We start from the raw sequence: 27,299 nt of genomic DNA, 5'->3' as shown, positions 1-27,299 counted from the left end.
AGCTTGCTTATCTACATCTCAACAACATACCCTAAGCTATATATACACTGCTCAAAAAACAAAGGGAACACTAAAATAACACATCCTAGATCTGAATGAATGAAATATTCTTATTGAATACTTTTTTCATTACATAGTTGAATGTGCTGACAACAAAATCACACAAAACTTATGGAAATCAAAGTTATCAACCCATGGAGGTCTGGATTTGGAGTCACACTCAAAATTAAAGTGGAAAATCACACTACAGGCTAATCCAACTTTGATGTAATGTCTTTAAAACAAGTCAAAATGAGGCTCAGTAGTGTGTGTGGCCTCCACGTGCCTGTATGACCTCCCTACAACGCCTGGGCATGCTCCTGATGAGGTGGCGCATGGTCTCCTGAGGGATCTCCTCCCAGACCTGAACTAAAGCATCCGCCAACTCCTGGACAGTCTGTGGTGCAACGTGGCGTTGGTGGATGGAGCGAGACATGATGTCCCAGATGTGCTCAATTGGATTCAGGTCTGGGGAACAGGCAGGCCAGTCCATAGCATCAATGCCTTCCTCTTGCAGGAACTGCTGACACACTCCAGCCACATGAAGTCTAGCATTATCTTGCATTAGGAGGAACCCAGGGCCAACCGCACCAGCATATGGTCTCACAAGGGGTCTGAGGATCTCATCTCGGTACCTAATGGCAGTCAGGCTACCTCTGGCGAGCACATGGAGGGCTGTGCGGCCCCCCAAAGAAATGCCACCCCACACCATGACTGACCCACCGCCAAACCGGTCATGCTGGAGGATGTTGCAGGCAGCAGAACGTTCTCCACTGCGTCTCCAGACTCTGTCACATGTGCTCAGTGTGAACCTGCTTTCATCTGTGATGAGCACAGGGCACCAGTGGCGAATTTGCCAATCTTGGTGTTCTCTGGCAAATGCCAAACGTCTTGCACGATGTTGGGCTGTAAGCACAACCCCCACCTGTGGAAGTCGGGCCCTCATGGAGTCTGTTTCTGACCGTTTGAGCAGACACATGCACATTTGTGGCCTGCTGGAGGTCATTTTGCAGGGCTCTGGCAGTGCTCTTCCTGCTCCTCCTTGCACAAAGGCGGAGGTAGCGGTCCTGCTGCTGGGTTGTTGCCCTCCTACGGCCTCCTCCACGTCTCCTGATGTACTGGCCTGTCTCCTGGTAGCGCCTCCATGCTCTGGACACTACGCTGACAGACACAGCAAACCTTCTTGCCACAGCTCACATTGATGTGCCATCCTGGATGAGCTGCACTACCTGAGCCACTTGTGTGGGTTGTAGACTCCGTCTCATGCTACCACTAGAGTGAAAGCACCGCCAGCATTCAAAAGTGAGCCAGGAAGCATAGGGACTGAGAAGTGGTCTGTGGTCCCCACCTGCAGAACCACTCCTTTATTGGGGGTGTCTTGCTAATTGCCTATAATTTCCACCTGTTGTCTATTCCATTTTCACAACAGCATGTGAAATTTATTGTCAATCAGTGTTGCTTCCTAAGTGGACAGTTTGATTTCACAGAAGTGTGATTGACTTGGAGTTACATTGTGTTGTTTAAGTGTTCCCTTTATTCTTTTGAGCAGTATATATATATATATATATATATATTACACACACTCAGCAAAAAAATAAATGTCCTCTCACTGCCAACTGCATTTATTTTCAGCAAACTTAACATGTGTAAATATTTGTATGAACATAAGACTCAACAACTAGGACATGAACTGAACAAGTTCCACAGACATGTGACTAACAGAAATTGAATGTGTCCCTGAACAAAGGGGGGGTGGTCAAAATCAAAAGTAACAATTAGTATCTGGTGTGGTCACCAGCTGCATTAAGTACTGCAGTGCATCTCCTCCTCATGGATTGCACCAGATTTGCCAGTTCTTGCTGTGAGATGTTACCCCACTCTTCCGCCAAGGCACCTGCAAGTTCCAAGACATTTCTGGGGGGGAATGGCCCTAGCCCTCACCCTCCGATCCAACAGGTCCTAGACGTATTCAAAGGAATTGAGATTTGTGCTCTTTGCTGGCCATGGCAAAACACTGACATTCCCGTCTTGCAGGAAATCACGCACAGAACGAGCAGTATGGCTGGTGGAATTGTCATGCTGGAGGGTCATGTCAGGATGAGCCTGCAGGAAGGGTACCACATGAGGGAGGAGGATGTCTTCCCTGTAACGCACAGCGTTGAGATTACCTGCAATGATAAAAAGCTCAGTCCGATGATGCTGTGACACATAGCCCCAGACCATGACGGACCCTCCACCTCCAAATCGATCCCGCTTCATAGTACAGGCCTCGGTGTAATGCTCAGTCCTTCGACGATAAACGCGAATGTGACCATCACCCCTGGTGAGACAAAACCGCGACTCGTCAGTGAAGAGCACTCTTTGCCAGTCCTGTCTGGTCCAGCGACGATGGGTTTGTGCCCATAGGCGACGTTGTTGCCGGTGAGGTATGGTGAGGACCTGCCTTACAACAGGCCTACAAGCCCTCAGTTCAACCTCTCTCAGCCTATTGCGGACAGTCTGAGCACTGATGGAGGGATTGTGCGTTCATGGTGTAACTCGGGCAGTTGTTGTTGCCATCCTGTACCTGTCCCACAGGTATGATGTTCGGATGTACCGATCCTGTGCAGGTGTTGTTACACGTGGTCTGCCACTGCCAGGATGATCAGCTGTCCGTCCTGTCTCCCTGTAGCGCTGTCTTAGGCGTCTCAGTTTGGACATTGCAATTTATTGCCCTGACCACATCTGCAGTCCTCAATGCCTCCTTGCAGCATGCCCAAGGCACTTACATGCAGGTGAGCAGGGACCTTGAGCGGCTTTCTTTTGGTGTTTTTCAGAGTCAGTAGAAAGGCCCCTTTAGTGTCCTAAGTTTTCATAACTGTGACCTTAATTTCCTACTGTCTGTAAGATGTTAAATCAAATCAAATTAATTTATATAGCCCTTCTTACATCAGCTGATGCCACAAAGTGCTGTACAGAAACCCAGGCTAAAACCCCAAACAGCAAGCAATGCAGGTGTAGAAGCACGGTGGCTAGGAAAGACTCCCTAGAAAGGCCAAAACCTAGGAAGAACCCTAGAGAGGAACCAGGCTATGAAGGGTGGCCAGTCCTCTTCTGGCTGTGCCGGGTGGAGATTATAACAGAACATGGCCAATATGTTCAAATGTTCATAAATGACGAACATGGTTGTTACGGATACAGTTATCCTGTGTGTGTGTGTGTATCCTGTGTGTTTCTTTTCTCTCCTTCTCCCCTCACAGGTGAAAACCATCACTCCCCAATCAGTCAACAATCAATCATCAATCAGAAGACACACCTCCTCCTACTTCCTACCCTATCACAGTTCCTTCCCCATGGTTTAAAAACCCCATCATTTGTTTGCTCTAGAGCAATCTCTAGCTCAATCTCTAGCTCAATCTCTCTGTAAATGCCATGTCTGTAGGTCTCTGTGTTTCACTCTCGCTTTTTGTCTTAACCTCTCTTTTGTTTAAGCACCTCCATAGCACTTTGTCATCACCTGTGAGTATTGTTTTTGGTTATGGTGTTTGTGTTTGTTTGCTGGTGGGAAAAGGGGAAACCAAGACAAGTCGCCCATGGGCATACACTACCCGTAGGTGAACTTTGTTAAATACACTAGTTAGAACTGGGCGGACCACCAACTGTATTTTTGGTTAGTTAGTTAGCTGTTGTTAAAGTAGGCTAGTCTAGCTTAGGGGTGTTTTTGAATACTTATTGTTTCTTTCCTTGGGTCCAGCTCAGCCTAGAGTTTGACGGTAGATTTCTGTTGTTGTGGTTATTTCGTGCACACTTTTACTTTGTCACCATAATAATTTGCATGAGTTATGTTACGGGTCTCATTACCATCCCCCCTAGACTGTCGGGCCAAAAGGGATTCGTAACAATGGTGAAATAATAATAATCACAGTAGTTGTCGAGGGTGCAACAGGTCAGCACCTCAGGAGTAAATGTCAGTTGGCTTTTCATAGCCGATCATTAAGAGTATCTCTACCGCTCCTGCTGTCTCTAGTAGAGAGGTCGACCGACTATGATTTTTCAACGCCGATACCGATTAAATCGGACGATTTTTATTTATTTATTTGTAATAATGACAATTACAACAATACTGAATGAACACTTATTTTAACTTAATATAATACATCAATAAAATCAATTTAGCCTCAAATAAATAATGAAACATGTTCAATTTGGTGTGAATAATGCAAATGTGCAATATGTGCCATGTAAGAAAGCTAAAGTTTAAGTTCCTTGCTCAAAACATGAGAACATGTGGTTCCTTTTAACATGAGTCTTCAATATTCCCAGGTAAGAAGTTTTAGGTTGTAGTTATTATAGGAATTATAGGACTATTTCTCTCTATACCAGTTGTATTTCATATACCTTTGACTATTGGATGTTCTTATAGGCACTTTAGTATTGCCAGTGTAACAGTATAGCTTCCATCCCTCTCCTCGCCGCTACCCGGGCTCGAACCAGGAACACATCGACAACAGCCACCCTCGAAGCAGCGTTACCCATGGAGTAGTTTTTCCCCTTGCTCTGCAAGTCTCAGAGCGAGTGACGTTTGAAACGCTATTAGCGTGCACCCCGCTAACTAGCTAGCCATTTCACATCGGTTACACCAGCCTAATCTCGGGAGTTGATAGGCTTGAAGTCATAAACAGCGCAATGCTTGAAGCATTGCGAAAAGCTGATGGCAAAACGCACGAAAGTGCTGTTTGAATGAATGCTTACGAGCCTGCTGGTGCCTACCATCGCTCAGTCAAACTGCTCTATCAAATCATAGACTTAATTATAACATAATAACACACAGAAATACGAGCCTTAGGTCATTAATATTTTCAAATCCGGAAACTATCATTTCGAAAACAAAACGTTTATTCTTTCAGTGAAATACGGAACCGTTCCGTATTTTATCTAATGGATGGCATCCCTAAGTCTAAATATTGCTGTTACAGTGCACAACCTTCAATGTTATGTCATATTACGTAAAATTCTGGCAAATTAGTTCGCAATGAACCAGGAGGCCCAAACGGTTGCATATACCCTGACTCTGCGTGCAATGAACACAAGAGAAGTGACACAATTTCACCTGGTTAATATTGCCTGCTAACCTTTCTTTTAGCTAAATATGCAGGTTTAAAATATATATACTTCTGTGTATTGATTTTAAGAAAGGCATTGATGTTTATGGTTAGGTACACGTTGGAGCAACGACAGTCCTTTTTCGCGTATGCGCACCGCATTGATTATATGCAACGCAGGACACGCTGGTAATGCTAGTAATATCATCAACCATGTGTAGTTATAACTAGTGATTATGATTGATTGATTGTTTTTTTATAAGATAAGTTTAATGCTAGCTAGCAACTTACCTTGGCTTCTTGGCGTAACAGGCAGGCTCCTCGTGAGGCAGGTGGTTAGAGCGTTGGACTAGTTAACCGTAATGTTGCAAGATTGAATCCCTGAGCTGACAAGGTAAAAATCTGTCGTTCTGCCCCTGAACAAGGCAGTTAACCCACCGTTCATGGGCCGTCATTGAAAAAAAGAATGTGTTCTTAACTGACTTGCCTCGTTAAATAAAGTTGTGAAAAAATATATTTTGAAAAGCAGGCAAAATCGGTGTCCAAAAATACCGATTTCCAATTGTTATGAAAAATTGAAATCGTCCCTAATTAATCGGCCATTCCGATTAATCGGTAGACCTCTAGTCTCTAGAGAGTTGAAAACAGCAGGTCTGGGGCAGGTAGCACGTCCGGTGAACAGGTCAGGGTTCCATAGCCGCAGGCAGAACAGTTGAAACTGGGGCAGCAGCACGGCCAGGTGGACTGGAGAACAGCAAGGAGTCATCATGCCAGGTAGTCCTGAGGCGCAGTGGTTAAGGGCGCTGTACTGCAGCGCCAGCTGTGCCATCAGAGTCCCTGGGTTCGCGCCCAGGCTCTGTCGTAACCGGCCGCAACCGGGAGGTCCGTGGGGCGACGCACAATTGGCCTAGCGTCGTCCGGGTTAGGGAGGGCTTGGTCGGTAGGGATGTCCTTGTCTCATCACGCACCAGCGACTCCTGTGGCGGGCCGGGCGCAGTGCGCGCTAACCAAGGTTGCCAGGTGCACGGTGTACCCTCCGACACATTGGTGCGGCTGGCTTCTGGGTTGGATGAGCGCTGTGTTAAGAAGCAGTACGGCTGGTTGGGTTGTGTATCGGAGGACGCATGACTTTCAACCTTCGTCTCTCCCGAGCCCGTACGGGAGTTGCAGCGATGAGACAAGATAGTAGCTACTACAACAATTGGATACCACAAAAAAAAAAAAGTTAGTCCTGAGGCATGGTCCTAGGGCTCAGGTCCCCCGAGAGAGAGAAAGACAGTAAGAGAGAGAGAATTCGAGAGCATACCTAAATTCACACAGGACACCAGATAAGACAGGAGAAATACTCCAGATTTAACAGACTGACCCTAGCCCCCCGACATAAACTACTGCAGCATAAATACTGGAGGCTGAGACAGGAGGGGTCAGGAGACACTGATGACACCGATGATACCCCCGGACAGGGCCAAACAGGCAGGATATAACCCCAGCCACTTTGCCAAAGCACAGCCCCCACACCACTAGAGGGATATCTTCAACCACCAACTTACATCTTCAACAACCAACTTACCATCCTGAGACAAGGCCGAGTATAGCCCACAAAGATCTCCGCCACGGCACAACCCAAGGGGGGGCGCAAACCCAGACAGGAAGACCACGTCAGTGACTCAACCCACTCAAGTGCGCTCCCCTCCTAGGGACGGCATGGAAGAGCACCAGTAAGCTAGTGACTCAGCCCCTGTAATAGGGTTAGAGGCAGAGAATCCCAGTGGAGAGAGAGGAATTGGCCAGGCAGAGACAGCAAGGGCGGTTCGTTGCTCCAGTGCCTTTCCGTTCACCTTCACACTCCTGAGCCAGACTACACTCAATCATAGGACCTACTAAAGAGATGAGTCTTCAATAAAGACTTAAAAGTTGAGTACGAGTCTGCGTCTCTGACATGGGTAGGCAGACCATTCCATAAAAATTGAGCTCTATAGGAGAAAGTCCTGCCTCCAGATGTTTGCTTAGAAATTCTAGGGACAATTAGGAGGCCTGCGTCTTGTGACCGTAGTATACGTGTAGGTATGTACGGCAGGACCAAATCGGAAAGATAAGTCGGAGCAAGCCCATGTAATGCTTTGTAGGTTAGCAGTAAAACCTGGAAATCAGCCCTTGCCTTAACAGGAAGCCAGTGTAGGGAGGCTACCACTGGAGTAATATGATCAAAGTTTTTGGTTCTAGTCAGGATTCTAGCAGACGTATTTAGCACTAACTGAAGTTTATTTAGTGCTTTATCCTGGTAGCCGGAAAGTAGAGCATTGCAGTAGTCTAACCTAGAAGTAACAAAAACATGGATTAATTGATCTGCATCATTTCTGGGCAGAAAATTCGATTTTTGCAATGTTACGTAGATGGAAAAAAGCTGTCCTTGAAACAGTCTTGATATGTTCGTCAAAAGAGAGATCAGGGTCCAGAGTAACGCAGAGGTCCTTCAGTTTTATTTGAGACTGTACAACCATCAAGATTAATTTTCAGAATCAACAGAAGTGTCTTAGTGTCTCAATCACCGTTCCACAGGTGCATGTTCATTAATTGTTTATGGTTCATTGAACAAGCATGGGAAACCCTTTACAATGAAAATCTGTGAAGTTATTTGGCTTTTTACAAATTAGACAGGGTCCTTAAAACGGGACATTTCTTTTTTTGCAGAGAAAAACACAGTTGAAGACAGAAGTTTACATACACCTTAGCCAAATACATTTAAACTCAGTTTTTCACAATTCCTAGTAAAATGCCCTGTCTTAGGTCAGTTAGGATCACCACTTTATTTTAAGAATCTGAAATGTCATAATAATAGTAGAGAGAATGATTTATTTCAGCTTTTATTTCTTTCATCACATTCCCAGTGGGTCAGAGGTTTACATCCACTCATTTAGTATTTGGTAGCATTGCCTTTATATTGTTTAACTTAGATCAAAGGTTTTAGGTAGCCTTCCACAGCTTCCCACAATAAATTGGGTGAATTTTGGCTTATTCCTCCTGACAGAGCTGGTGTAACTGAGTCAGGTTTGTAGGCCGCCTTGCTCGCACACGCCTTTTCACTTCTGCCCACACATTTTCTATGGGATTGTGGTCAGGGCGTTGTGATTGCCACTCCAATACCTTGACTTTGTTGTCCTTAAACCATTTTGCCACAACTTTGGAAGGATGCTTGGGGTCATTGTCCATTTGGAAGACCCATTTGTGACCAAGCTTCCTGACTGATGTCTTGAGATGTTGCATCAATATATCCACGTAATTTTCCTACCTCATGATGCCATCTATTTTGTGAACTGCACCAGTCTCTCTTGCAGCAAAGCAACCCACAACATCATCCTGCCACCCCTGTGCTTCACGGTTGGGATGGTGTTCTTCAGCTTACAAGCGTCCCCCTTTTTCCTCCAAACATAACGATGGTCATTATGGCCAAACAGTTCTATTTGTGTTTCATCAGACCAGAGGACATTTCTCCCAAAAATTATGATCTTTGTTCCCATGTGCAGATGCAAACCGTCTTTTATGGTGGTTTTGGAGCAGTGGTTTCTTCCTTGCTGAGCGGCCTCTCAGGTTATGTCGATATAGGACTCGTTTTACTGTGGATATAGATACTTTTGCACCTGTTTCCTCCAGCATCTTCACAAGGTTCTTTGCTCTTGTTCTGATTTGCACTCTTAGCACCAAAGTACGTTCAATCTCTAGGAGACAGAATGAGTGTCCTTCCTGAGCGGTATGACGGCTGCGTGGTCCCATGGTGTTTATACTTGCATACTATTGTTTGTACAGATGAACGTGGTACCTTCAGGCATTTGAAAATTGTTCCCAGGGATGAATCAGACTTCTGGGATGTCCCCAATATTTTGAGGTCTTGGCTGATTTCCCCATGATGTCAAGCAAAGAGGCACTGGGTTTGAAGGTAGGCCTTGAAATACATCCACAGGTACACCTCCAATTGACTCAAATGATGTCAATTAGCCTATCAGAAGCTTCTAAAGCCATGACATCATTTTTCTGTAATTTTCCAAGCGGTAAAAAAAAAAGAAGGCACAGTCATCTTAGTGTATGTAAACTTCTGACCCACTGGAATTTTGAAATAATCTGTCTAAACAATTGTTGGAAAAATTACTTGGGTCATGCAAAAAGTAGATATCCTAACCAACTTGCCAAAACCGTAGTTTGATAACAAGAAATTTGTGGAGCGGTTGGAAAAACTACATTTAAATGACGCCTACATAACTGTATGCAAACTTCAGACTTCAACTGTAATTAATTATATATACATACACACACTCTCCTATTCTAACAATAGAAATTGCTAGCTACACGTTGTATATGTATAACAATCAAATATATGGCACCATTAGTAAAAAGTGTTTTTGTTTGATAGCCATTATTTGATACTCCTCACCACACAAGACCAGTTGATAACGGTAGACAACCGGAGTCAGCCAACCGCCAAAGTCCTTCCCCCCCTCCCCCTTACAGATTGTTCCATTCATTTTGAATTTGTGGACACCTTACTTTACTCTCAGTATTTGGTGGTAGGCATGCGCTGTTTTTGTGTGATGCATCTACCCCAAAATAAATGGTTTATTACAGCAAAGGAATATAATGCATACATATAAAAACAGCAACTTTAGACAGATCTCTGCTGTTCCCCAATCATAGTTTCACTTTGAATTGCATAGATAAAAAACATAATGAAAACGATTCAAACTTACAGATATCATTTTATTGTTCCAAGATATAACATAACCCAATAAATCCATTTCAGGTATCCATGTTGTGGAGGGCAGGATCTCTCATATCATGGAAGCGATGTTAAATCCTGCACATTTTCCACATAAGGCAACAAGGATCCTCAAATCAATCTGCAGATGTCTTTCTTAGAGTTGACTGGGTTTTAAAGGGAGTTAGTTTCAGCTCAAAAATCAGACTAATTTAAACAGTAAAAACATCATAAGGATTTGATTCTGGGGTATAACGGCCTTGCAGTGTATTGCGCTTACCAGTTAGATAGTCGTGTTTGAGAGTTATATGGCTGACAACACTTTATAATCAAAAAGAGAAAATATTAAGCCCTACACATACGCAGGATTTTGAACTGCTCAAGCAGTCATTTTCTAAATGGACGAAGACTAAACTGAAGTTGAAGGGGCGCATGCTACCCCAAGCGGCGGGTTTCCGTGAAGGATTCCCTAGTTTGAGCGCTCAAGTTCCTTTAATAATTTGAACTTTCCAATACCTCGCAAAACCACTTGGGTTAGTAAAGCTAAATTAACGTGACAGCAACATTAGAAGCTCCATGCATTAAAGGCCTTATTGCTTGATGAATAAAAGATGGCAGATGTGCAAGAGACATTGAATCACATTCATTAGGTATACACAGTGTACAAAATCTTTCCATGACAGACTAGGGGGTTTCAAATTGATTCCACGGAGAGCCTAGTGTCCGCAGGTTCACGGTTTCCTTTCAATTAATCCCTAGATAACCAGGTGTGGGAAGTTCCTTGCCAATTAGTGACCTTAATTAATCAATCAAGTACAAGGGACGAGCGAAAACCAGCAGACACTTTGCCCTCATGGAACGAGTTTGACACCTGTGACATACTTGCCAGGTGAAAGCTAGCTCTTCTTGAGATCACCTGTTAAATCCACTTCAAAATCTGTGTAGCTGAAGGGGAGGACACAGGTTCATGGATTTCAAAGCCTTGAGACATTGCTTGTGTGCCATTCAGAGGGTGATTGGGCAAGACCAAAATATTTTAGTGCCTTTGAATGGGGTATGGTAGTAGGTGCCAGATGCACCGGTTTGAGTCAAGAACTGCAACGCTGCTGCGTTTTTCACTTAGCAGCGTCCCGTGGTTATCAAGAATTTCAGGAATACCTAGGATAGGATAAAGTAATCCTTCTCACCCCCCTTAAAAGATTTAGATGCACTATTGTAAAGTGGCTGTTCCACTGGATGTCTTAAGGTGAACGCACCAATTTGTAAGTCGCTCTGGATAAGAGCGTCTGCTAAATGACTTAAATGTAAATGTAAGAATAGTCCACCACCTAAATAACATCCAACCAAACTTCACACATGGGCCAGCATCCCTGTGGAACACTTCACACCTTGTACAGTCCACACCCAGACAAATTGACTGCAAAGGTGTTCCTAATGTTTTGTAGTGTGTTCGCACAGCAAGTGATGCTTTGATTACAATTACATAAAACCATGCAACTAAATATTTAAATCATGGTATCAACATGCCAAGGTATAGAATTAAGGACACTTTAACGGATTGTGAACAGCGCTTCCCAGAATATCGCATAAAAAACAAGCTTATTTAGCATAAAGACAACTGAAGACTAGCTTAACTAAAGCAAGGATGTAAACAATACACACGGCTTTATTCTTGAACAACTGTGCCAAAAGCACCTTTGTCGTAAAATTAAAAATACTGTCTAGGAAATGCAAGTGGGTAGCTTCACATTTCAAGTCCCCCCCAATATAAAAAAATATCAGTGACAAAAAACAAACAAGCTCATAAAACAGAACTAGCCATCTTGGAGCGTTTCTCTCAAATGGGGCGTCAGCAGCAATGTAAACTACAACTTTCAATATTACAATAGACAATGCTTAAATGTAACAACAACCTGGCATATTATTACACCAAGTAACTCAAATCTGCATTTGACAAGTCAAAAAGGTCAAACCTGTAGATAGCCAGTGCAATAACAGAATATTGGAAAAAGTAGCCTACCCCACGGTAGGAGTATTTACTAACTACTTCCATCCCTTCCCTTGACACGGGAAATTAATGAATGGGCTGTGATTGTGGTGCTCCAGACATCCCTCCTTTGGTACAGGTTCACCTTGTTACAAGGGAACATGGCTGAAGAGATACGACACAGACTCCCCGTTGTGTGTCCGGCGAATAGCCTCTGCCAAGATCATGGAGATGTCAATAACCTGAAATGAGCAAAACAAATTAACAAACCAGAATCTCACTCAGACTTCTTGAATATTGCCTCACAGATAACTTCAAACCGCCAAAGATAAAACAATTGGTCAACTAAACACCAGTATGTGTGTAATATATCAGTGCATTCGGAAATGATTCAGACCACTAGACTTTTCCCCCATTTTGTTATGTTACAGCCTTACTCTAAAATGGAAAACAAATAGTCCCCCTCATTAAAATCTACACACAATACCCCATAATGACAAAGCAAAAATAGGTTGAAATTGTTGCATAGTAAACCTGATATATCATATTTACATAAGTATTCAGACTCTTTACTCAGTACTTTGTTGAAGCACCTTTGGCAAAGATTACAGCCTCAAGTATTTTGGGGTATGACGCTACAAGCTTGGCACACCTGTATCTGGGCAGTTTCTCCCATTATTCTGTGCAGATCCTCTCAAGCTCTGTCAGGTTGGATGGGGAGCATTGCTGCACAGCTATTTTCAGGTCTCCCCAGAGATGTTTGATCAGGTTCAAGCCCAGGCTACTCAAGGATATTCAGAGAATTGTCCCAAAGCCACTCCTGCGTGGCTGTGTGTTTAGGGTCGTTGTCCTATTGGAAGATGAACATTCACCCCAGTCTGAGGTCCTGAGCACTCTGGAGTAGGTTTTCATCAAGGATCTCTGTACTTTGCTCCATTCAACTTTGCCTCGAGCCTGACTAGTCTCCCAGTCTCTGCCACTGAATAACATCCCCACAGCATGCTGCCACCACCACGCTTCACCACAGGGATGGTGCCAGGTTTCCTCCAGACGCTTGGCATTCAGGCCAAAGAGTTCAATCTTGGTTTCATCGGACCAGAGAATCTTGTTTCTTATGGTCCGAGTGTCTTTAGGTTCCTTTTGGCAAACTCCAAGCGGGATGTCATGTGCCTTTTACTGAGGAGTGGCTTCCGTCTGGCCACTACCATAAAGGCCTGATTGGTGGAGTGCTGCATAGATGGTTGTCCTTCTGGAAAGTTTTTGCTCTGATATGCACTGTCAACTGTGGGACCTTATATAGACAGGCGTGTGCCTTTCCAAATGATGTCCAATCAATTGAATTTACCACAGGTGGACCAATCAAGTTGTAGAAACAAAGGATGATCAATGTAAACAGGATGCACCGGAGCTCAATTTCAAATCTCATAGCAAAGGGTCTGAAAACAAAGTTCTGTTTCTAATTTTAATACATTTGAAAACATTTCTAAAAACCTGTTGTTTTCGCTTTGTTATTATGGGGTATTGTGTGTAGATAATTATTTCAATCCTATTTTAGAATAAGGCTGTAACGTAACAAAATGTGGAAAAAGTCAAGGGGTGGGAGTACTTTCTGAAGACACTGTAGCATAGTTTCAACACAGTAAAGAGACGAGGACAATGCAATACACAGTAAGAATTCATCAAGCAGATACTGTAGTTAAGGCAACATGCTGAGCCATGGAAATGAAGATTATCTAAGCAGCAGGCTGTCAATCATTAGACATTGTTTAAAGAGGTTGCTATGGAGTGGAGGGAGGTTGCTATGTGTGCTCTGTACCTGGTGTCATGTGATCTGCTATTTGTGAAAGCAAAACATTTGTCCAAACTTCAGCCACTTTCAGTGAATTTCTTACAGTTCAGAAAATGAACTACAATTAAATTATTTTAGAAAATATGTTTAAATTCCCGAAGTGACCTAAACCCTGCAACAACAAGTAAAGCGTTAGGTGCTGAGGCAGGGATTCACACCTAGGGCTGGGCGATTTATCAAATTAATTATGTTTTAGCGCGATATTCCAAACGCCCTCATCACAAGAATCTCTATTTAAAAAATTATCATGTATAAGAGCTTAAGCCCAGCTCATGTCGATATGGTCTTGTCGCTTTCACTTCTGCGATGGTGCACATTCCTATTATCACACACACAACAAAGATAAAAGAAAACCACTTGTCAGATAAGGTTTCAATTTGCATTTGAGGTTTGGTCCAACAGAATCAGTCATTTGGACACCGAAACACATTGAGAAATTGTTTTACTGTAATAGACAAGAACTTAAAAAGGGTATCATTGGAAAGGTTGTCCCTCAACTCCTCAAATTCCTCGATGAGCAGACACTGGAAAAACAGGAGTATCAATGAATATTGAGTCTGGAAAATGAATGCTCAGTTTGTCAAGTGTGGGTTACCCCTAGCAGTATTTTAGCCAGACTTATTTTCTAAAATGTGCAATGAGCATAAACAACAATTATATAAGGAATTGGCAACTCGTTCTCATTCTGAGAAATAAGGTAGGCACTTGAATTCAACATCTGAACAAAGTGGATAGTCTGTCATGCTGTTCAAACAGTTGGAGACTGACAGAAGGGTGTGTTAATTATTCAACTGTTCTACCTTGTTAGCAAGCAAATTGATCCAAATTAGCTAGACTTTAAATATAAAGATTAGCTGGCTATTTCCTAGCACATGGGCTTGAGAGATGTTTATGAGGCCCGTGTTCATTTTCTATACTGCCTGCTAAGTTGGTCATTATTAGTGAATGTGCATTGTTCTGGTTAAATTTGTAACCAAAAGCCATTTTCAGACTTGAAAGCCAGAGCAGTGATTATATAAAAAAAAAAAAAAGCAAGTTAACCTATTTTGATAAAATAATTAAATTATTAGTGGTACTGCTGAGCTATTAGTGCTTCGAGGTTGGTACGATTATGTAAATAATCAGTTTGATTGAATGCTGTAACACAGAATAAAAAACAATTAAAGTCCCATGATGGTAGTGATTGCCTGTCACTTAATTTAATCACATTACTTTAATAAAATATTTCAGTTATGTAAATTGTTTTATTTGATGACGTTTTCCCCATTCTGAGTAATCTCATCTCTATAGACCTACTGCCAAGAGAATTCTCTTCGGTTATAGTCACAGCCGTGTATATTCCCCCTCAAGCCGATACCACGATGGCCCTCAAATAACTACACTGGATACTATGCAAACTGGAAACCACATTAGAGGTTGACCGATTAATCGAAATGGCCGATTAATCAAAAGAAATCAGCCAAGACCTCAGAAAAAAACATTGTAGACCTCCACAAGTCTGGTTCATCCTTGGGAGCAATTTCCAAACGCCTGAAGGTACCACGTTCATCTGTACAAACAATAGTACGCAAGTATAAACACCATGGGACCACGCAGCCGTCATACTGCTCAGGAAGGAGACGCATTCTGTCTCCTAGAGATGAACGTACTTTGGTGCGAAATGTGCAAATGACTCCCAGAGTAACAGTAAAGGACCTTGTGAAGATGCTGGAGGAAACGGGTACAAAGGTTTATATATCCACAGTAAAACAAGTCCTATATCAACATAACCTGAAAGGCCGCTCAGCAAGGAAGAAGCCACTACTCCAAAACCGGCATAAAAAAAGCCACACTACGGTTTGCAACTGCACATGGGTACAAAGATCATACATTTTGGAGAAATGTCCTCTGGTCTGATGAAACAAATAGAACTTTTTGGCCATAATGACCATCATTATGTTTGGAGGGAAAAGGGGGAAGCTTGCAACCCAACCGTGAAGCACGGGGGTGGCAGGATCATGTTGTGGGGTTGCTCTGCTGCAGGAGGGACTGGCACACTTCACAAAATAGATGGCATCATGAGGTAGGAAAATTATGTGGGTATATTGAAGCAACATCTCAAGACATCAGTTAAAGCTTGTTCGCAAATGGGTCTTCCAAATGGACAATGACCCCAAGCATACATCCAAAGATGTGGCAAAATGGCGTAAGGACAACAAAGTCAAGGTATTGGAGTGGCCATCAGAAAGCCCTGACCTCAATCCTATAGAAAATGTGTGGGCAGAACTGAAAAAGCGTGTGCGAGCAAGGAGGCCTACAAACCTGACTGAGTTACACCAGCTCTGTCAGGAGGAACGGGCCAAAATGTACCCAATTTATTGTGGGAAGCTGTGGAAGGCTAAACAATTTAAAAGGCAATACACTCAACTAGTATTTGGTAGCATGTAAACTTCTGACCCACTGGGAATGTGATGAAAGAAATAATTCTCTACTATTATTCTGACATTTCACATTCTTAAAATAAAGTGGTGATCCTAACTGACCTAAAACAGGGAATTTTTAATCGGATCAAATGTCAGGAATTGTGAAAAACGGAGTTAAATGTATTTGGCTAAGGTGTATGTAAACTTTGACTTCAACTGTATATATATTTGTAATAATGACAATTACAACAAAACTTAATGAACACTTATTTTAACTTAATACATAAAATCCATTTAGTCTCATATAATGAAACATTCAATTTGGTTTAAATAATGCAAAAACAAAAAAGTGCAAAAAGTAATATAATATAATAATGCAAAAAGTAAAAGTGCAATATGTGCCATTTGAAAAAGCTAACGTTTTAAGTTCCTTGCTCAGAACATATGAAAGCTTTTTCACGAGTCTTCAATATTCCCCGTTAAGATGTTTAGAGTTGTAGTTATTATAGGACAATTTCTCTCTATGCCATTTGTGTTTCATAGACCTTTGACTATTCAATGTTCTTATAGGCACTATAGTATTGCCAGCCTAATCTCGGGAGATGATAGGCTTGAAGTCATAAACAGCACTGTGCTTCAAGCATTGCAAAAAGCTGCTGGCAAACGGAGGAAAGTGCGGTTTGAATGAATGCATACGAGCCTTGCCGCTGCCTACCACCACCTCAGTCAGACTGCTCTATCAAATCATAGACATAATTATAATATAATAAACACATAGAAACACGAGCCTTGGGTCATTAATATGGTCAAATCCGTAAACTATCATTTCGAAAACAAAACGTTCATTCATGCAGTGAAATACGGAACCGTTACGTATTTTACTGAACGGGTGGCAACCCTAAGTCTAAATATTGCTGTTACATTGCACAACCTTCAATGTTATGTCATAATTATGTAAAATTCTGGCAAATGAATTAGTCTTTGTTAGGAAGAAATGGTCTTCACGCAGTTCGCAACGAACCAAACTGCTGCATATACCCGGACTCTGCTTACAATGAACGCAAGAGAAGTGACACAATTTCAGGCACCGCATTGATTATATGCAACACAGGACAAGCTAGTTAAACTAGTAATATCATCAACCATGTGTAGTTAACTAGCGATTATGTTAAGATCGATTTTTTTTTTTTTATATAAGATAAGTTTAAATGCAAGCTAGCAACTTACCACGGCTCCTTGCTGCCTGCACTTGCATAACAGGTGGTCAGCCTGCCACGCAGTCTCCTCGTGGATTGCAATATAATTGGCCACAATCGGCACCCAAAAACGCTGATTACCGATTGTTATGAAAACTTGAAATCGGCCCGAATTAAAACCGGCCATTCCGATTAATCGGTCGACCTCCAGTTGACACGGTCATTGATTTATTTAGAATTCAAAGCACACTTAACCAGCATGGCTACCACAGCGATACGCCACCCCATCTGGTTTGCGCTTAGTGGGACTATCATTTGTTTTTCAACAAAACAATAACCCAACACATCTCCAGGCAGTGTAAGGGCTATCTGACCAAGAAGGAGTGTGATGAGTGCTGCATCAGATGACCTGTCCTCCACAACCGCCCAACCTCAACCCAATTGAGATGGTTTGGAATGAGTTGTACCGCAGAGTAAAGGAAAATCAGCCTACAAGTGCTCAGCATATGTGGGAACTCCTTCAAGACTGTTGGAAAAGCATTCCAGGTGAAGCTGGTTGAGAGAATACCAAGAGTGTGCAAAGCTTTCATCAAGGCAACGGGTGGTTATTTTGAAGAATCTAAAATATTTAAACACTTTTTGGTTACTACTTGATTCCATGTGTTATTTCATAGTTTCGATGTCTTCACTATCATTCTACAATGTAGAAAATAGTCCAAAAAGAGAAAAACCCTTGAATCAGGTGTGTCCAAACTTTTGACTGGTACTGTATGTAGAATATTGGCCTGTTGGAAATTACAACTCCCTACTACATCACAGTTCAGGATGGGGATCTGAATTATCTGTAGAGAAACTGTGCAACGTGCGCCTTGAGCTCAGAAGGAAAAAAAATGAAATGAAACTCAAACAAATTGAGTCAACTTCTGTCAGTTGTTTAAAAAACAAACAAAAAATAATCTACATTTCAGTTAGTCGCTGAGCACTAATTATTAGTGGGTCTTATGGTTGTGGAAGGCTTATATTTTAGCCTAGGTATAATTTCACAAGCCCTGAATTCATTAGATTATTGCTGACTGTTTGACATGCAGTGTATTTTACCTTTAATTGTACTAAAAAATATATATTGCGAATCTCCATATCGCCCAGCCCTATTCTGACCTGTATTTTTGAACAGTGTTTCATCTTGTCTTCCTGTGGGATGGTATTCGTGACAACCACAGCCTCAAAACAGGCATTGTTAATGCGGGTGATAGCAGGGCCTGAAAAGATCCCATGGGTCAGGATAGCGTAGACCTTTGTAGCTCCAGCAGAGACGAGCCTGGATGTCCAGAAGGAAAAAAAGACAAACAAAAAAGTAAACTAAAATTAAAATAGGTCGAATTCACCCCATTTTGTTTGTAAACAACCTTGCTATCCAATTTATATTTTCAGAGACTGTTCCCTAAACAAATGTAATAGTTCGTCAGTATCAGTTGTACATTTAAAGATTGAATATTCAGTCTCTGCTCTGTAAAGATCTATGCAGCTAAAACACAGTAGTGACTCACTTATCTGCAGCGTGGCAGATGGTGCCGCAGGTGTCTGCCATGTCATCAACTAAGATGGCCACTCTGTCCTTCACGTCCCCCACCAGGACCATGCGGTCCACCTCGTTAGCCTTCTTTCGCTCTTTGTGGATGAGAGCGAAGTCCACATTCAGCCTGTCTGCTATAGAGGTGACCCTGCAAGGGGAATCCACAGATTGACATCATCTGTACTACCATAACCTCACCAATTATTCCACAAAGTTACATCACATTACAATTAACATAGAATTATAAACCGGTTCCTTACTATATGATAAATCGCAAATTACAAGCACATGCACTGATGACAGTATCAAAAAGATTATTGCCTATTACAACTAAATGGTTGTAATAATGAACAAGGTGAAAGTAATAAACACGTTAATGAATTGATCCACAATCATCCTTTCAACATGCTGATATTTCTAACAACTAAAATCTGTCCCTTTGAATTGATGAAGCATCTGTAGGCCCATTGGTACCTGCTTTACCTTTTTGCTCCTCCGGCATCAGGAGACACAATGGTGCAATTCTTCCACTCATTGATGTTCTCTTTTATCCATTTCAGCACAGCTGGCTCAGCGTATAGATTGTCCACAGGGATATCAAAGAACCCCTACAGAGGCGTACAGAGAGCAAAACCATGATAAGATACAGGATCATTAGTCAGTGTCCTCAAACTTCCTTACTTGCAACAGCTTTTTGGAGAAAATGTAATGTGGCTCATTATAGTATGTAACACAAGTATAGTCTAATGAATAGTTTGTACATCTTACTTGTGAATCCTACACCAGTGACTGCAATATACTGATGGAATGAGACAACTAATGTGCCAGATTGCTCACCTGTATCTGCGAGGCATGCAGGTCCATGGTGATAATGTGATTGGCTCCTGACACTGACAACATGTTTGCCACCAGCTTTGCAGAGATGGGTGCCCGACTCTGTGAAGAAGAACATTATTAACCTCTATGCTTATACAATGCCTGAAGGACCATTGAGCCGATGTAATTATATATATTTTTTATATTAAAAAGGAGGAATACCCATCTCCTTTCTGAATTAGCTTTGTCAGTAGGGTTGTAAAAGGGTCGGAAACTTTCCAGAAATGTTTCGTGAGGAAGTTAAGCCCTGGAATTTTGGAAATGTTGCTTAAATTCAGCAAAAGAATTAGCTTCTAACAGTGAACCATTTTTTTGTGCAGCATGCATAAGTTAATTATAGGTCTTGTGGCATATTTTGGTTAAACTATCCCCAATTCAATGGAATTATAACCCTCTGCATGCACAGTGCACTCTTCCATCACATGTACAGCTGATTCTCAAGATCTTGCACACTAGTGAGATGCTATTTAGCCCACACTACTACACTGTCTGAGCCAAGGACTACATGCTTTCTGGTCAGTTTTGATTACAATACTGGGTGGGGTGAATATATTTATCACATTATTTTTTGTTAACAAGTAAATAGTAGCCTACAGCAAAGTGTGTTAAAATAATTTCTAACTTGCTAATTTCTGCTAGTTAGTTTTTTCTACCATGGTTTTAGCTTGCTTGAGCCTGCTAACTGAAGTGTTAATTCACCTGTTTCCATACATGCTTCATTCAAAAAAATATATCTTAGAAAGGAGTTGTTTAATCTAACTGCTAAACTATTTCCGTACAGAGTTATATTATTACTTTTTTGCTCATTTTTTTCTAATCTTTACAGGAAAATGCCACGGGCACTATCTGATGTGTGGAGACTTTTCACTGCAGCTAATGTAGAAGGAAAAGCTGTGTACATTTGCAAATACTGAGACAAATCATATGTGAAGAACGCAACAAAGATGCAGAATCATCTGGCCATGTGCATAAAGTTCCCTCAGCGCTCACAACAAGCAACCTCTGACAAGAGTCCCTCTACTTCTATTCGAGGTGAAAATTATAAATCAGACACCGTATCGATAACAGCTCATGGTCCTCCTGGAATCAGAAGTTTTTTGGACTCAATGGAGGAACGTAGTCAGAAATGCTGATGAATGTCTTGTTCGAGCCGTGTATGTAACTGGTTCACCTCTGATGCTCACAGGCAATGTGTATTGGAAGAGATTTCTGAAGTTTCTTCGCCCAGCATACACCCCTCCAACCAGAAATGCTTTATGTACTCATTTTCTGGATGCAGAGTTCAAGTGAAAGTCAAGCAAATCATAAAGAAAGCAGACTGTTTTGCAATCATCTCTGATGGGTGGTCAAATGTTTGTGGGGAAGGAATAATTAACTACAATAATTAAATGTTTGCCAGTCTCCTGGAGGGGAAGGAGTCTCTCCAAGAAATGGCCATATCACAGTCTGCCATCAAGAGGACCCTCCTGGATGATGTATTTTGGGAGAGAGTGGTAAGCAACCTGAAACCTATAGCAGTTAGCCATTGAACAGATTGAGGGAGACAATGCCATACTGTCTGATGTTCAGACTCTACTTGCAGATGTAAGAGAAGAAATCCGTACTGCCCTGCCCACTTCACTGTTGCTCCAAGCAGAGGAAACTGCAGTTCTGAGATACATCAAAAAGCGAAGACTTCTGCCTGAAGCCCATACACGCCACAACATACATGTTGGACCCCAAGTATGCTGGCAAGAGCACCCTATCTGGTGCAGAGATCAACAAGGCCTATGGTATCATCACTACTGTGTCTCTCCACCTTGGCCTGGATGAGGGCAAGGTTCTTGGCAGTCTGGCGAAGTACACTTCCAAGCAAGGGCTTTTGGATGGAGATGCAATATAGCAGTCGTGCCAACATATCTCATCAGCCACCTGGTGGAAGGGACTTTGTGGATCGGAGGCTCTTCCCCTGTTGTCTCCATCATCCTCCAAATCACACCAACATCAGCCGCCTCAGAGCGCAACTGGTTCTTGTTTGGGAACACACACACCAAAGCACGCACCTGGCTGACCAATACAAGGATAGAAAAATTGGTGGCCATTCAGGCAAATTTGAGCCAGATAATGAGCCATTCTCAAAAAGGTTGGAAAGTGACAGTGAAGATGAGGCCTCAGAGTCTGATGTTCAAGAGTTGGACATTGAGGTCCAGGGAGAAGACATGGAAGCATGAGAGGAAGACAGTAAAAACTAAAGCTTTGGTTTTCATTTTACAGATGCACATTGAAAAAATGTTTTTTGGGAGATGCGATGAATCATTGAGATCATTCAATATTCCCTTTCTTTTGATGTTCAGTGAAATCATCCCATGAAGAGTCAACTCAATTAAAGTTCAATTCATAGCATTTTTTTTTCTATTGGAAGGATTTAATAATTTGCAATTATGTCTACTTATGATAAACCTTTTACCTTACGTTTCTGTTTCCATATAATAATGGTAAATATATGCAATTCAAAAAACACCTAAATGGTATTAATAATTTGCATATATTTCCATTAATTCCCATAGAAAGTTTCCACCTCAATATTCCCCAAAATGTGCAACCCTAGTTAGTCCATTCAACCAAAGTGGTTCGTCCAACAGGGCATTTTTGAAAAGAGCAGTCAAATATTTGCTGAGATCAATCAAATCAAATCACTCACTTATTTATTATTGATAGTGCAGAGCAGCGGTTCCCAAACTAGGGGTTACGAGCCCCATTTGCGGTCTCCTGATATTAAAAATGGGGTCGCGGGAGAATTTCATTCCCACTGTGAATTGCTAGGCTATGAAACCACACACTATTGCAGAGACGTCACAGGACGCAATTGATATAGTGAAAACAATGTGTTGGGAGGCAGAGGTGCAGAAACTCACATCAATACCTTTGTCAGATAACACTGTTAAACTAAGAATTAATGCTATTGCTAGCAATCAAAAGAAAACTGACTGAATGACAAACTCCCCAGTTTATACTCTCCAAATGGACATTAGCTGTGAGGGCCGAGATGCCCATGCACTGACTTTTGTTCGCTACACACGTCAGGGAATGCTATTTACCAGGACCGATTGCTCGGTCTCGCGATTCAAGAGCATAAAACGTCAGAGGAGATGTTCAGTGTGCTGCGTGGCCATATTGACGAAAAACAAATTCCATGGGCTCAAACGGTGGACTTTTGCACAGATGGGGCTCAATCTATGGCGGGGCAGGGCAAGCCTCTGCACTCTAGTTATGAATGTCTCCCTCTCCCATATGGATATACTGAGAGAAACTGGCAGCAAAAGAGCTGAGCACAGAACACTGAGATAAATTGCAGCAGGTAACTTTGATTGTAAACTACATCCACTGCACACACCCGTTCGCAAAACTTTGTGGAGATATGGGATCAGAGCATGACGATGTTCAATTTCACACCAAGGCGTGGCAGTTATCGAGAGGGAGTGTTGGAAAGATTTTTTCGCATTGAGAGATGAACTGTCGTCATGTAACAGACATATTTGGGAAACTGAACGCAAGCACGGAGGGGAAATACAAAAACATTTTACAGATGAGTGAATCAGTGGATAGAATTCTTATTGGAGTCTTTCCAAAGTGAACCATGACACCATTCCTCAGCTGTGCATGTTTCTAACAGAAAACAGAATCAGTAAGTGTCCCACACGAGTGATGGCTGCTCACCTCCAACACTTGGAAGAGCCCTTTCTGACCTACTTCCCAATCCTGACTCAGTTGACATGCCGGTAAGTGAAATCAAACATCTGATCAAGCAGTCATGTGACCGAATGCTGCAGACAACGTAGGCGTTTTTGTTCCCGACTCAAAGGGAATAACCTGCAGTCTCCCTCTAAGCATTACAACTCATGGTACCCTTCACCAGCTCATATCTGTGTGAAGCTGGATTCAGTGATCTTGTCTGCATTAAAACCAAATATAGATCCAGGTTGGATGTGACAGCAGAGATTAGGTGCGCACTTTCGACCACACCCCCTGACGCGACATGCATCAAGCACACCCATCTCATTAGTGGCAGTGAGAAGAGACATATCAGACTAATTTGCAAATGACTTTCATAGCCCCACATTAAAAGTATGTGATAAGTTGAGAAGACAATCAGAAATAGTATTAGAATGTTTTTCAATTGACTGCCATTGGAGTCAAAAATAAAAAGTTAACATTGGCAGTTAATTACAACAACAAAAATGTCAACGTGGTTGGGGATGTGAGAATGGGGTCGTGGCCCAGAAAAGTTTGGGAACCCCTGTAGTGTGTTGGTGCTGTGAATAAAGAACAAACGATTTAAGTTTCCCTCACCCCCACCTTGTCCTTCTTGTCTTGTCTTGCATATGGGAAACAGGGGATGACAGCCGTGACTCGTGAGGCAGAGGCAATCTTACAGGCATTGATCATGATGAGGAGCTCCATTAAGTTATCGTTAATCTCACCACAACCACTCTGGACAATGTAGACATCCTCTCCTCTGACACTCTCCCCAATCTCCACGCTGCAGGAGTAAATCATGTGGTATCAGACAGTAGATTATACATGGTGACAGGCCCATAACAGGTAGAGAAACAATAAGATCATAGAATCATGGAACTCAACAAATTAATGTTCTGTATATTCACAGTCATACATTTCTGCTCTACCAACTATTCTGTGATCTAACATTATACCAACAATATAACTTGAAAAAGAAACAGAGGATATTGAAGAACCCTATGGATGTCAACACTCAGGATGAGGGCTATTATTACAAACCTCCAGGTAAACAATATTCTTAAGCTTTTCACATGTCAAAGGCACCTGCTACTTATACCCTGCAACAAGCAAGCAAAGTCCAATGTCTACTGTCAAACAGGATCATTTTACAACACTAGTAAAAACACAGTACAACTCAGAAGTACTAATATGGTTATATGAAAATAATTTAAATTGGTTTGATAAGACTGAACTCCTGTGATGGATGGAAAATAATTTGTTGCAACAGAGTACATCGCCTACCAACTTCACCTACTGCTAGAGGGTCAGTGTGGGTGCTAGCATCAAAAGGAAGTAGAGTAATACAATTATAAGCTTTTAGCCTGACAAATTGGCCAGAAGTCAATTAAGCAAAAAAAGATTCCCACTACTTGGAGGATGTAAAATTAGCTAGCCAAATGCCGCTTTCAAAACAACTGGGACCTCGGAAATCTACGACTTCAGCGCATTCAAGACAACTGGAACTCGGAAAACTGGGGGGGGGTCGTTTAAAGGTAATTCAAATCGGAAACTCTGGCCTCTTGCCGTGTTCAAAACTGGGAACTCTGATATCTCAGACTTCAGTGCGTTCAAAACTGCGAACTCGGAAAAAAACGATTTTAACGTTCATCCAACTCGGAAACAATTTACAGAGCTCTGCATTTCCGACATGAAGATCTCTGACGTCATGATTTGACCTCGTATTTTGTCCGAGTTTCCAGTTGTTTTGAACGTGGCATCTTTCTAGAGTTCCTACTTTCCGTCCTGAAGTACGAGTTCACAGTTGTCTTGAAACACCAACAGTCAACCTGAATAATGGTGATTATGCCATGATCTCGTGCAGCATTCAAGTAGTAGTCGGAACTTTTTTAAAAACTCGGAAATGTCAGACGTGCTAACTAACTGGCTGTAGTTATACACGTGCTGCAAGTTAACAAACCATACATTTCTGAGTTCCGAATAGTACGTGAACGCGGCATCCATGCATAAGTAGCGCATACTATTCACACGTGAGGGACAATTAATGGTATGTGATTCACTGTGAATGGTTTAATGAGAGGTTAACTAGCCCGCTCTGCTTGCTAGCCATTTATACATGTAAAGGGCCACGAAGGGGTTTCCACTAGATAGCAGCCACAACGTCAAAATCGGCTATATCGTAAAAATGACATCGTAAAATGTTAACATTTGCTGTTTGGTCTTAATGTAAGGTTAGGCATAACGTTAAGTAGAGATTTGAAATCACATTTGATTATGTATTTTAGAAATAGGCGGGGTTTGACATTGTGGCAACAAGTGACGATCCCATGAAAGGTCATTGAAATGACATCCCACGACTACAATCCAAACGGTTTTTGGGAGTTGAAGTTCGAGGCCTCCTTCCCTTACCCGGTTTCATTTGATGGTAAATCTAAAATTGCCAACACAACTAGTTAACTAGATACAAACATGTACCAGTAGTAGATGCCAACCGCCGTTAAACTCCAATGCCCGGTTTGTGGTAAACTAATCTTAGCTACTATAGCTAGCAACAACGACCACTCACTCGCACTTTTAATTGGCCATGTGGGCTAACTTTAAACTCACCGTTATCTAACGTTGGCAAACAATTACTACAATTCACACATTTGTCAAAAATAACTAACGTTTGCTTGCAATATAACTGGTATTCGGTCAAATCTCAATTGCTTAAACACAACCTACCATGTCTCCTGATTGCTGAATTTTTTAGTCACAACCTTCCCCAGTTCAAGTCCCAGGCGGTCCGCAATTTTCTGGCCAAGGTCCGGATGAGAGCTGCCGCTGAATATCTTTATGTTAGGCATTTTGGACCTACGGGGGATACGATTGAAGTAGCCAAACACCCGTAATTACATAAATACACGGCTAACAAGAAAAAACATACATAAATGCTAGCTAGATTCTCTTTAGCTAACCCACCAACAGCCAAGGAGGAGCGCTTGGGATGGTGAATGATTTTTTTGTCTACAGGTTGGCTGGGTTACTCGTACTATACGGTGCCCAAATTGATGACGGGGAATGCTTGTGTGGTGAGAACTCGATCGGTTGAAATACGATAGGAGCGTTTACTTCAGAGAGCGCTCCGTAAACCACGCCCCAGTGGACAGAGCTAAGCATGTTGCACCGGGACACGTTTTATAGCCTGTAATTTTGCTATGGGTCCGCGGTGGTTCTGTGTAGACTAGTTATGCTAGTATATTTGAGACCAATGTATTGCAGTTAATTTGGTTTCTGACTTAAGTAAAATATCTTTGAGTAGTAGTCCTAAATAGGGAAACAACGAGTCCCAAACAGTTCGCAACAGAACATACCAGAGGGGGCATCGTTTACTACCAACATTATTGGGATCATTTGGTTACAACCTGTGTTTGGAATACATTAGAAATACAAATAAAGATATAATTAAATTTGCTTTGAAATGACGAGCCTGGCTGAGAATAACATTCCGTTTTCTGCCTGAGTGTGGCGCTGTTAACAGCAATTTTTTAAGTCCATAATTAACATATACTCTGCATCCATTATCTTACATACTACTGCAACAACTTGTCAGTTATTTGCCCTTTTATAGAATACCCTTTTTTGTATCTTTACTAATGACTCAAATTTGTGTCAGCATTAACATTGGCTGCATATCCATTGTCCTTCTCCCAAAGTGTGGAATTGCACATTTCTTCTCATCTCAGGGATTTAATAATGGCATAAAGTATCTAAAGCCAATACTTACACCTGTCCAATGCTTGGATATCCACGAGGAGAAGGATAGACAATTGAT

At 42.0% G+C, this 27,299-nt stretch overlaps 1 protein-coding gene across 4 annotated transcripts; it reads right to left on the bottom strand.

Annotated features, from left to right (window-relative positions):
• Positions 1–11,515: 11,515 nt before the first annotated feature.
• On the bottom strand, positions 11,516–26,620 carry prps1a (phosphoribosyl pyrophosphate synthetase 1A). Of its 4 annotated transcripts, XM_029627892.2 has the most exons (8): positions 26,447–26,620; positions 26,210–26,338; positions 24,080–24,269; positions 19,712–19,810; positions 19,358–19,482; positions 18,849–19,022; positions 18,460–18,619; positions 11,516–12,096 (listed from the first exon to the last, which is right to left on the bottom strand). In XM_029627892.2, the coding sequence occupies exons 2-8, from the start codon at positions 26,329–26,331 to the stop codon at positions 12,004–12,006; spliced, it is 963 nt and encodes a 320-aa protein (XP_029483752.1). In that variant the 5' UTR covers positions 26,332–26,338; positions 26,447–26,620; the 3' UTR covers positions 11,516–12,003. The 4 variants fall into 4 exon arrangements, with proteins under 4 accessions (XP_029483752.1, XP_029483750.1, XP_029483753.1 ...); XM_029627890.2 differs by having other exon boundaries at positions 26,210–26,620; XM_029627893.2 differs by having other exon boundaries at positions 24,086–24,269; positions 26,210–26,620.
• Between the last annotated feature and the right edge of the window lie 679 nt (positions 26,621–27,299).

Source organism: Oncorhynchus nerka, linkage group LG22, assembly GCF_034236695.1.
Source record: "Oncorhynchus nerka isolate Pitt River linkage group LG22, Oner_Uvic_2.0, whole genome shotgun sequence".
In the NCBI taxonomy this organism is placed as follows: Eukaryota; Metazoa; Chordata; class Actinopteri; order Salmoniformes; family Salmonidae; genus Oncorhynchus; species Oncorhynchus nerka.
The sequence above is the reverse complement of the archived record's forward strand: the minus strand, read 5'-3'. Positions and strand labels throughout refer to the sequence as shown.